This window comes from Budorcas taxicolor, chromosome 1 (genome assembly GCF_023091745.1).
Source record: "Budorcas taxicolor isolate Tak-1 chromosome 1, Takin1.1, whole genome shotgun sequence".
In the NCBI taxonomy this organism is placed as follows: domain Eukaryota; kingdom Metazoa; phylum Chordata; class Mammalia; order Artiodactyla; family Bovidae; genus Budorcas; species Budorcas taxicolor.
Window position 1 is genome coordinate 213,299,617 of NC_068910.1, and position 12,822 is coordinate 213,312,438.

The following is a 12,822-nucleotide window of genomic DNA, read 5'->3' on the forward strand; positions in this document are numbered from 1 at the left end:
GGATTTCTTTGGAAGGAATGATGCTGAAGCTGAAGCTCCAGTACTTTGGCCACCTCATGTGAAGAGTTGACTCATTGGAAAAGACTGTGATGCTGGGAGGGATTAGGGGCAGGAGGAGAAGGGGACGACCGAGGATGAGATGGCTGGATGGCATCACGGACTCGATGGACGTGAGTCTGAGTGAACTCCGGGAGATGGTGATGGACAGGGAGGCCTGGCGTGCTGTGATTCATGGGGTTGGAAAGAGTCGGACACGACTGAGCGACTGAACTGAACTATCCTAAAGACTGAGGGACTTAAATATTAATGATAGTTTGTAAAGACAAAAGATTGCTTAAATAAAAATGATAGTTATTTTTGAACTTTCATTTGTTTAACACACTTTTATTTAGGCCCCTGTGTATGCCAAGGACTGGCAGTGCCATTCAGCCTGCTCATGGAGCTTTCAGTACAGACCACTAACTTGTACTGTATTGAGAGGATTAATTTCCAATGGAAACATAAGGCAAATGGATCTGTTTTCTAGAATGAAAGATTAGAATGAAATTAGTTCATTCAAGGCTAATAAACTAGTATGTGTGTAGATAGTACATCATCTTCTGTAAGTGTTAAAATTCTTATTATAACATAAATATGGCTGTTGTTGAGCTATTTAAATACTGTATAGCAGATACCAAGTTTATGTGAGACCTGCTCTTTTCTGTGTGTATTCAGGGGTAAAATTCTCTTAAACTTTGATTCATTGGACAAAAAGCAATAGGTAGCTTTGTTTGTGACCAGACTGTTTTTCCCTCTGTGTGTTTTGGATCCTCATTGTTAGAAACAGTGAGGAATGTCATGCACATATTTGCATTCTCTGCTCCAGTGAACTACGTGCACATGTATGTCAAGACGTGGGGAGATGTAAGTTTAGCCTGTAGTCTTATTTCTCCAGTCCCCATACAACTTTTCTGGCCTATAGCTATTGCCATGTGACTGAAACCTGAATTCAAATTAATGTATATGCTCATGTATATTCAGATTATAAAGTTTTCTCACTTTATTTCAGGATGCATTATAGCAGTTTTTTCTTTATGCTCTTCCCTGTGCATTTAACCTAATATTATAATATATAATTCTAATTATATTCAAATACATGGTTAGGCAGGAATAGAGCTACTGATTGAAGTAGCCATTTCTTGCTGAGAATTAGGGTTTGTTTCAGGACATGAGGGCAGTTGTTGAAATCTGATAGTGACCTGTAAATTGATTGCTTGTTCTTACTTGTCTAATCGTTCAAGTCTCAGCCAAATAATATATGTACTTAAATGATGGTTAATGTTCTCCATTTGTGCTGTTAAAACTTCGAAACACTGTCTAGTCTGGTAAAGAGAACACGGCTTAATATTATAAAGTGAACCACCCTTTCCTGTCATGGGCAGCACTGGAAATGTTGGAATTAAGATGTGAAGCTGTACGTTTTAATTTCGACCTTAATGGTGGTATGCTGAATGTGGTCCACTGGAGAAGGGAATGGCAAGCCACTTCAGTATTCTTGCCTTGAGAACCCCATGAACAGTATGAAAAGGCAAAATGATAGGATACCAAAAGAGGAACTCCCCAGGTCATTAGGTGCCCATTATGCTACTGGAGGTCAGTGGAGAAATAACTCCAGAAAGAATGAAGGGATGGAGCCAAAGCAAAAACAATACCCAGTTGTGGATGTGACTGGTGATAGAAGCAAAATCCAATGCTGTAAAGAGCAATATTGCATAGGAACCTGGAATGTCAGGTCCATGAATCAAGGCAAATTGGAAGTGGTCAAACGAGATGGCAAGGGTGAACGTCGACATTCTAGGAATCAGTGAACTAAAATGGACTGGAATGGGTGAATTTAACTCAGATGACCATTATATCTACTACTGCGGGCAGGAATCCCTCAGAAGAAATGGAGTAGCCATCATGGTCAACAAAAGAGTCCAAAATGCAGTACTCGGATGCAATCTCAAAAACAACAGAATGATCTCTGTTCGTCTCCAAGGCAAACCATTCAGTATCACAGTTATCCAAGTCTATGCCCCAACCAGTAACGCTGAAGAAACTGAAGTTGAATGGTTTTATGAAGACCTACAAGACCTTTTAGAACTAACACTCCCAAAAGATGTCGTTTTCATTATAGGGGACTGGAATGCAAAAGTAGGAAGTCAAGAAACACCTGGAGTACCAGGCAAATTTGGCCTTTGAATGCGGAATGAAGCAGGGCAAAGACTAATAGAGTTTTGCCAAGAAAATGCACTGGTCATAGCAAACACCCTCTTCCAATAACACAAGAGAAGACTCTACACATGGACTTCACCAGATGGTCAGCACCGAAATCAGATTGATTATATTCTTTGCAGCCAAAGATGGAGAAGCTCTATACAGTCAACAAAAACAAGACTGCTCAGATGGAGCTGACTGTGGCTCAGATCATGAACTCCTTATTACCAAATTCAGACTCAAATGAAGAAAGTAGGGAAAACCGCTAGACCATTCAGGTATGACCTAAATCAAATCCCTTATGAGTATACAGTAGAAGTGAGAAATAGATTTAAGGGCCTAGATCTGAAGATAGAGTGCCTGATGAACTATGGAATGAGGTTTGTGACATTGTACAGGAGACAGGGATCAAGACCATCCCCATGGAAAAGAAATGCAAAAAAGCAAAATGGCTGTCTGGGGAGGCCTTACAAATAGCTGCAAAAAGAAGAGAGGCGAAAAGCAAAGGAGGAAAGGAAAGATATAAGCATCTGAATGCAGAGTTCTAAAGAATAGCAAGAAGAGATAAGAAACATTCTTCAGCGATCAATGCAAAGAAATAGAGGAAAACAACAGAATGGGAAAGACGAGATCTCTTCAAGAAAATTAGAGATACCAAGGAAACATTTCATGCAAAGATGGGCTCGATAAAGGACAGAAATGGTCTGGACCTAACAGAAGCAGAAGATATTAAGGAGAGGTGGCAAGAATACACAGAAGAACTGTAAAAAAAGATCTGCACGACCCAGATAAACATGATGATGTGATCACTAATCTAGAGCCAGACATCTTGGAATGTGAAGTCAAGTGGGCCTTAGAAAGCATCACTACAAACAAAGCGAGTGGAGGTGATGGAATTCCAGTTGAGCTATTTCAAATCCTGAAAGATGATGCTGTGAAAGTGCTGCACTCAATATGCCAGCAAATTTGGAAAACTCAGCAGCGGCCACAGGACTGGAAACGGTCAGTTTTCATTCCAAATCCAAAGAAAGGTAATGCCAAAGAATGCTCAAACTACTGCACAATTGCACTCATCTCACATGCTAGTAAAGTAATGCTCAAAATTCTCCAAGCCAGGCTTCGGCAATACGTGAACCGTGAACTCCCTGATGTTCAAGCTGGTTTTAGAAAAGGCAGAGGAACCAGAGATCAAATTGCCAACATCCGCTGAATCATGGAAAAAGCAAGAGAGTTCCAGAAAAACATCTATTTCTGCTTTCTTGACTATGCCAAAGCCTTTGACTGTGTGGATCACAATAAACTGTGGAAAATTCTGAAAGATGGGAATACCAGACCACCTAACATGCCTCTTGAGAGATCTGTATGCAGGTCAGGAAGCAACAGTTAGAACTGGACATGGAACAACAGACTGGTTCCAAATAGGGAAAGGAGTACGTCAAGGCTGTATATTGTCACCCTGCTTATTTAACTTCTATGCAGAGTACATCATGAGAAACGCTGGACTGGGAGAAACACAAGCTGGAATCAAGATTGCCGGGAGAAATATCAATAACCTCAGATAGGCAGATGACACCACCCTTATGGCAGAAAGCGAAGAGGAGCTAAAAAGCCTCTTGATGAAAGTGAAAGAGGAGAGCGAAAAAGTTAGCTTAAAGCTCAACATTCAGAAAATGAAGATCATGGCATCTGGTCCTCTCACTTCATGGGAAATAGATGGGGAAACAGTGTCAGATTTTATTTTTGGGGGCTCCAAAATCACTGCAGATGGTGACTGCAGCCATGAAATTAAAAGACGCTTGCTCCTTGGAAGAAAATTTAGGACCAACCTAGATAGTATATTCAAAAGCAGAGACATTACTTTGCCGACTAAGGTCCGTCTAGTCAAGGCTATGGTGTTTCCTGTGGTCGTGTATGGATGTGAGAGTTGGACTGTGAAGAAGGCTGAGTGCCGAATAATTGATGCTTTTGAACTGTGGTGTTGGAGAAGACTCTTGAGAGTCCCTTGGACTGCAAGGAGATCAACCAGTCTATTCTGAAGGAGATCAGCCCTGGGATTTCTTTGGAAGGAATGATGCTAAAGCTGAAACTCCAGTACTTTGGCCACCTCATGCGAAGAGTTGACTCATTGGAAAAGACTGTGATGCTGGGACGGATTGGGGGCAGGAGGAGAAGGGGATGACAGAGGATGAGATGGCTGGATGGCATCACGGACTCGATGGACGTGAGTCTGAGTGAACTCTGGGAGATGGTGATGGACAGGGAGGCCTGGCGTGCTGCAGTTCATGGGGTGGCAAAGAGTCAGACACGACTGAGCGACTGAACTGAAGTGAACTGATGCTGAGAAAGGACTATAGTGCATAAAGGTTAGCTTTGCATATTTTATGATCAGTTATAAAGTATAACTGCTTAATGATGAACTTTGTCATCTTATGTTTTAGACTAAACATTCACAGCTCTAGACTACTGAAATAGGATTTTTTTTTTTTTTGCAGGATTTTGCTAATATAATGAAAATGCTGAGAAGCTTAATCCAGGATGGCTACACGGCCTTGCTGGAGCAGCGCTGCCGCAGTGCTGCCCAGGCCTTCACAGAGTTGCTCAACGGTTTAGATCCTCAAAAAATAAAGGTAAAATCGCCCCCTGGTGATTTATCAGTGTGGACGCATTTCAGAGGAAGGTAGAGGAGAACCAAACTTTGGCTTTGTTGTTTTAGTGCATCTTAGACCATGCTGACATTGGCTGAACCTACTCCAGGTTGTGAGAAGCAGATAATGCTCTGATTCAGCCTCTATGGTTGGCCTAGCTATACAGCCCGGGTTTAAACTCTCATTGCACTATAGTTGGTGTTCGTTAGAGTTCTTGGCCTTTTCTGTTTATTAGAGTACAAAATCGAGGATTTGGATTCACTTTAGTCATGTCTTTTCATCTACAAAGAAATAGTAGGTAAATAGTTTATGTGGGGTTGTGAGAGAGCAAATATTGAGTTGGCCATAAAAGTTTGAGTTTTTCATAAGATGCTATGGCAAAACCTGAATGGACTTTATGGCTAACCCAAGAATGTTACTCTTCCCATTTTTATGCAGAAGAACATGATATCAGTTTTTGTATTATGAACCATGTTCAAGTAATTCTGATACAGTGATTCTGTGTTTTAAACACTTCATAGCAATATAATTGCATATCTTTGCAAAATATGTTTTCTAATTCTGTTTGGCCTTGACCCAGGAGCAATTAGATTGTTTACACTTCTTTTAGTGTTGTGGTTATCATATCAATATGGTGTAAATTGGGCAGAATTCTGTTCAGATATTTAACAAGAGGATTTTTATTGACAGCAATTGAATCTGGCCATGATTAACTACGTGTTAGTAGTCTACGGACTTGCCATTTCACTCCTTGGAATAGGACAGCCTGAGGTAAGATTTGTAACAGTGATAATAGACTCTTAAAATACACCATTAACTTTAGAAGGTATGTTAAAATAGTTCTCCCTTCTGGGCTTGTTTCCTTCTGTGTACTTTTTTTCTCTTCCAGTTTTACTGAGATAATTGGCATACAGCTTTGTATAATTCTAAGGTGTAGAGCATAATGATCTGACTGATTAAATCATGAAATGATTAGCACAGTAAGTTCAGAGAGTGCTGTCTGTGTACTTCCTTGATAATTTTTTCTACACTTGATCTTGGCCAAAAGGCTGAGAAGCGATGATAATTTTTTCTGAAATGCCTAAATTTAATTTAGTTTGTGGGTTTTTTTTTTCTTTTAAGAAAATTTAGTTTGTATTTCCATTAGAAAAAAGTTATGCCAGGTCACCAGTGGGAATCTACTTTTTATTAATATAAAAAGTAAAAGACCTGATGGGTCATGATAGATTTTGGAAATACATCGAGGGAAAAAGGCAAGTTGGAAATGTAGTAAACAATGTGATACCACTTATGTACAATTTGGAATATTTACAGAGCAGAAGTATATATTGTTTATGGCTATCTGCATCTTGTAAAAGAAAAAAAATGTACTAGCCTTATATATCAAGTTTAAGGTAATGGTTGTTGTATTTGGTGATAGAAGAAAGGAGTTGGACTCGGGAGGTTAAAAAAGAAGAGTTCAGCTTTGTGTTATACTGTTTTATTTTTAAAAACATACTTAAAATGCTAATATTAATAGCTCTTAGTTCTGGATAGCAAGTACCTTGGGTATTTTATTATTTCCTAGAGTTCAGGCTTCCCATAACCACATGCAGTCAGGGTATGGATGTGAGCACACCTGGTGTCCATTACTCAGGGTCCTTCAGTGTGCCCCTGGAAAGCTTACTTACCTGCACTGCCCAGCATTATACTCTGCTTTCCATGGTGTTGGATTTTTGAAAAAAAGTAGAAATGGTTCTAGAATTAACCTCAGGTAGAAATTACCCTGTGTACCAATTTAGGCTCCAAGCTTCCTAGGCTAGATGAGGCTTCCTCGGCTAACAGCTACCTAATGAGGTTCGCTCTCTGAGTGGCCCACAGAGCCTGCAGGGCGTTTTTCCCATGACAGGCTGCTTCTCTTGTCCTGATGTGGGAGATGCATGTCTTCCATTAGGGACTCTCTGACTCTGTTTTCTGGTAGATTTTTGAAGCCAGGGCGACATGTTCTCAACAGAGTAATAATAAATATCATATTTTGCTTCATCAGAATTGAAGAAATAGTTTATTACATTTTTAATTTACTTTGATTTAATTTTGATTAAAAAAAACAGGGTGATAGAACTTAAAAGAATGATAGACATTCAAAAGAATTTCATCAATCAGAGTATCTCCAGAAGGAATGGATGTATTTACTCCAGAAAAGCCCTTGCTTTAGAATGCCTCCTTTAGAACTGGCTTCAGAGCTTCTTATTAACTCCATTCTGTAGTGACATTTCCTTTATCACCCACAATGGAGTGACAGCCAGTATTACTTTGAGCTAAATATCCTTTGGATTTTTTTCCAAAACAAAATTCATTCAAAGCCCAGAGGCTTCCACTGTTCAGAATTGTCAAAAGAATGTATTTTAAGTTCTAAATTTTTACTAAATAGCTGTTTAATAGCATTTGTCTTATGTCACAAAACATTGTGGCAACATTATTGGAATTCCTGTGACTCTAAGGGAGCAGTGCTTACTAGGATACATGTTATAGTGCATTTGCATCCAAATCAGTCTTTTTGCCATGAGCTTATTTTTTAGCCAGCACACACTGGGTCTTTGTGTGTGTGTTAGTAAATGCTCATTTGGTGCATTGCCTGTGTTCAGTGCCAACTTCTCATTCCAGAGCTGGATCATTTTGGTTCTGTGTCTGAGTATCCATATGGTCATATTTTATGTAATTACTAAGAAAATGAAATGCAGAAGGTGTAATTTTTCCATAGAAATTTTTGGGTATTCAGTTGTTTTTAATATACAAAAAGAATCAACCTTCAGGTAAAATCTGTTCCCAGCCTTTTTTTCTCTAAGTGAGCACTGTTTTCATTGCTGCCAAAGGAGTTATCTGAAGCTGAAAACCAATTTAAGAGGATGATTGAACACTACCCCAATGAGGGACTTGATTGCTTGGCCTACTGTGGAATTGGAAAAGTATATTTGAAAAAAAACAGGTTAGTGGAAACTACACTACATTATGCTCTAGGCTGGTAACTCATTTGAAGTCTCATGGGATGATGGTCCCTGTTCTGGAGTGATTTTTGACATCTTTTCCTACATACTGTGATAATTGTGTTCACTTTGAGGACTGACATTTCAATAGTAATTATTAAAGTCAGCAATTCAGTTATCAGTGCTTTCTAATTTTGAATCTAATAAGAAACTCATTAATAATGTGGCACAAGAAGTTTTATATTGTATGTTTTGGTATATGTCATTTATAAATTGTGACTGAGTTGATATAAATTAATGGTTTACATTACCCCTTCATGGATCACAGCCTTGTGGTGAAGGGGCTTGTTTACTCAGTGAAGCTATGAGCCATGCTGTACAGGGTCATCCAAGGACGGATCGTAGTAAAGAGTTCTGACAAAATGTGGTCCACTGGAGGAGGGAATGGCAAACCATTCCAGTATTCTTCTCCTTCACTGATTACATAATCTTTGACTGTGTGAATCACAACAAACTGTGGGAAATTCTTTAAAGATGGAAATACCACATCACCTTACCTGTCTCCTGAGAACCTATGTGCAGGTCAATAAACAACAGTTAGAACCTTAACATGGAACAACTGACTGGTTCAAAATCTGGAAAGGAGCATAACAAGGCTGTATTTTGTCACCCTGTTTATATAACTTACATGCAGAGTCAGTTCAGTTTAGTCCCTCAGTCGTGTCCAACTCTTTGCGACCCCATGGACTGCAGCATGCCAGGCCTCCCTGTCCATCACCAACTACTGGAGCTTGCTCAAACTCAAGTCCATCGAGTTGGTGATGCCATCCAGCCATCTCATCCTCTGTCGTCCCCTTCTCCTCCTGCCTTCAATCTGCATACAGAGTACATCATGCGAAATGCCAGGCTGGATAAATCACATGCTGGAATCAAGACTGCTGGGAGAAATATCACCAATCTCAGATATGCAGATGATACCACTCTTAATGGCAGAAAATGAAGAGGAACTAAAGAGCCTCTTAATGAGGGTGAAAGAGGAGAGTAAGAAAGCGGGCTTAAAGCTCAGCTGTCAAAAAAAACTAAGGAAGGTCGTGGCATCCAGTCCCATCACTTCATGGCAAATAGACGGGGAAAAGTGAAAGCAGTGACAGATTTTATTTTCTTAGGCTCCAAAATCACTGCAGACGGTGACTGCAACCATGAAATTAAAAGATGCTTGCTCCTTGAAAGGAGACCTGTGACAACCTAGACAGTGTATTAAAAAGCAGACACTTTGCTGACAAAGGTCCGTATAGTCAAAGCTATGATTTTTCCAGTAGTCATGTATGGATCCAAGAGTAAAGAAGGCTGAGTGCCAAAGAATTGATACTTTCGAATTGTTTTGGAGAAGTCCTTAAGAGTCCCTTGGATGGTGAGGAGATCAAACCAGTCAATCCTAAAGGAAAATCAACCCTGAATATTCATTGGAAGGACTGATACTGAAACTGAAGCTCCAGTACTTTGGCCACCTGATGTGAAGAGTGGACTAAATGGAAAAGACCCTGATACTGGGAAAGATTGAGGGCTGGAGGAGAAGCAGGTACCAGGATGAGGTGGTTGGATGGCATCACTTACTATATGAACATGAATTTGAGCAAACTCCGGGAGACAGTGAAGGACCAGGAAGTCTGGCTTGCTGCAGTCACCTATTCTCCCCTCAAAACTTGTATGAGGATGGTTTTAATATGAAGTATATATTTGTTGAAAGACATCATGAGTTAGAAGAAAGGAAAAAAAACCTCTCTTCTGAACTTGTAGATGAAGTCCTTACTCAAACATTTAATACATATCTGTTCCCTGTTTCATGTCTTACCTCCCCAAATGTCTATGAGCATTAGGGGACAGGATTATGACTTGAGCTTTCTAAAAAACAAAAACAACTCCCTGTTCCTGCCACTTAAACCCAGTATAGTGGTAGGTATGTTAGATTACTTTTATAAAGAAATAATTAACTTATTGAATATTATTCATAACTTTTAATTATCCTTAAATTTTCATCTTAACTGTTTAGAGGAAATGTTATCAGACCATTGGGACTCTTGAGAACGCAACTTCAGAGGCTGCCTAGAACCTTCTTTAAAGGTCTTTAAAGATTAAAGAAATTTCTTTTACTTCCTAAAGCTACTGTCTGACCATCTCATCTCTGTTAAGAATCAGGTAGTGAGGATTTTGCAATCCTCTCCATGGTAATAGCAAATGCAGTTAATTTGAAAGTTTAGTGTAAGTTGTTTAGGACACACCCGTTTAATGCAGTGACCACATGCACATATTCACTAGATCTAGGAAAATAACATAAATGTGTAACATCATGGAGGTTATGATAAGTGAAGAAGTGTTTTACCATTTTGAAAGTCATTTAAAATTTTTAAAAATTTTATTGAAGTATAGTTGATTTACAGTGTTGTGGAAAGGCCTTTAAATTTTAATTTCAAAATAATACAGTTTGGCATCCAGTGACCAATAAGCTAGCTGGTTTTTTGCTGTTTTAATGTGTAGTCTCTGGTTTAAAATATTGCTGTTTATAACCATCTTACAGTGGATGGTGGTCTAGCTTTTCTGCAGGTGAAGTCATCTATGCAAAGGTAAAAATGACTTCTTCAGTTGGGAGGTGGTTTCAAGATTTGAAGAACAGGAGGAAACCTTTTGCTTTTATAGTCTAACAAGAAGAATAGAGACTGGGAGAACCTTATAATTCATTATTCTAGTATTCTTTGGTTGAATGAACTTTGGGAATCTATTGGTATTTTTTTTAACTGTAAATTGGCACTAAAACATATCATATTTATGGTAAAACAATTTACATACACATTTGTTGTGTTAAAATAATCAACTGGTTTATAGCTGAAGAAGGATGTCCAGAATACACGAGCTCTTTAACAGTTTTACAGCAGAGGGATTTTATTATAGCCATTTTAAATGAATCAAGTTAAAAAAAATTTCCCTGTCTATGATTAATTAGTTGAAGTGGACCTATGGTGTTGCACTACAAGGACCTCCTTTAATTAGATTAGTAAATTAAATAAAAATAGAACAACCGAATTTGTTCAGTTTTCTGTTTTAATTGTGGAAAACTTTAAAAAATAAATTACAGCTGTAAATGAACTAGTGTGCACCTACCATAGTAAAGCCAGTGTCCTGGTAGACTGGTGTTTAATTTATATTACTTTAGTAGCAAAGAGTGATAATGTCTTGGTTTTTGAAGAAAATATGGGTTACTGTGAATATTTCTGTGCAGTGATTTGTCAAATGTACTCTTCCTGGTAAGCTTGAAATCTCTGTGCCTTGTGGGGAGTGGAAATTCATGTCACATCTTTAAAACCTTCTTCATAATTCTGACTTTAGATTTTTAGAAGCTCTTAATCATTTTGAGAAAGCAAGAACCTTGATCTGTCGTCTTCCTGGAGTGTTAACTTGGCCCACGAGTAATGTGATTATTGAGGAGACTCAGCCAGGGAAGATAAAGGTAATTATTTCTATAGAACTTCTTACTAACCATAAAAGCTCATCTGCACTCCTGCGCTCTTGACTCAGGTATAAGATGACAGAGAGGTAGTAACACTCTGTCCTCAGCTCCTTCATTTCCCCTTTAAAAACTGGTGGAATCACCAACATTTATTGAGTATTTCCTATTTGCCAGTCATACACCTTCCATTTATCATTACCTGTACCTCTTCCAGCAACCCTATGTGATGAGCACTGTGATTATTCCCATTTGACAGATGAGGAAGATTATGTTTAGACAGATTCATTGATGAGTTCAAGATTAACCAGCTTGGAAATGGTGGAGCTGACTTGACTCCAGGCATTCTGGCTAGAGTACACTGTTGTGTGCTGGCTGTACATAGAGGAAGATTTCACATTATTGTTTCCTTATACTTTCTATAGTTATTGATATTGTATTTGAAGACCTAAAAAGTATAAATTGGTCTCATGTCCAGAATCATGGGGGTGCTTTGCCAGTTCTAGAAAGACTAAATCATGTAACTTGACTGGGATAGGCCTTTACTTATGGTGAGCTCTGGTGTATACTCAGAACTTGCTTTTAACTAAAGCTTTTATAAGCATAGGAATCAACTCTTACTCTAATTAAAAGTAGCCAAAAGATCTGCATAGGAGTATCTGCCAACAGCTTGTATAAATAGATAATAAACGTGCAAAGTGTTTTCAACAATTAGCCATCAGAGAAATGCAAATAAAAACAGGGTACCACTTCACACCCATTAGGGTGGCTATAATCAGAAAGACAGTACAAGTGTTGTACAAGGATGTGGCGAAATCAGAACCCCCATACATTGCTATAAAATTTAAAATGGTGGTGCTGCTTTGGAAAACAGTCTGGCAGTTCTTCATTGGTTAAAGATAGAGTTACCAAATGACTGAACAATTTCAGTTCTAAATATACTCAGAAACAGGAACACATAAGTTCTCCCAAAAACTTACACATGAATGTTCATAGTAGCATTATTCAAAATAGTCAAAAAGTGGAAAGAACTCAAAGGCCATTAGTTGATGAATGGTTAAATAAAATGTGGCATATCCATATAACACATTTGGCCATAAAAAGGAGTGAAGTAATGATACATACTACAACATAGATAAACCTTGAAAACGTTACGCTGAGTGAAAGCAGCCAGGTACGAAGTGCCAGATACTGTGTGATTCTGTTTAGCTGGAATCTCCACAGTAGGACTTTTTTCTCTGGGGGCTACACCATGTAGCATCTGGAATCTTAGTTGCCCAACCAGGGATCGACCCTGTGCCCCCTGCAATGGAAGCACACAGAGTGTTAACCACTGGCCCTCCAATGAAGTGCTCACAGTAGGAAAATCTATATATGAAGGCAGATAGTATATTAGTGGCTGTCAGGGGATAGGGGACTGAGGAAAGATGAGGGATTACTCATGGGTGTGGGATTTCTTGTTGGGTGCTGAAAATGT

General features: G+C 38.8%; 1 protein-coding gene across 1 annotated transcript in view; it reads left to right on the forward strand.

Moving 5' to 3' along the window:
- The window catches only part of TTC3 (tetratricopeptide repeat domain 3), a 125,439-nt gene that overhangs the window by 55,783 nt on the left and 56,834 nt on the right, over positions 1-12,822 (forward strand). Inside the window, exons 18-21 of the mRNA XM_052645052.1 lie at positions 4,731-4,865; positions 5,574-5,654; positions 7,736-7,848; positions 11,228-11,348. Of these exons, the coding sequence (XP_052501012.1) occupies positions 4,731-4,865; positions 5,574-5,654; positions 7,736-7,848; positions 11,228-11,348 (450 nt within the window). The remainder of the gene's footprint in view (positions 1-4,730; positions 4,866-5,573; positions 5,655-7,735; positions 7,849-11,227; positions 11,349-12,822) is intronic.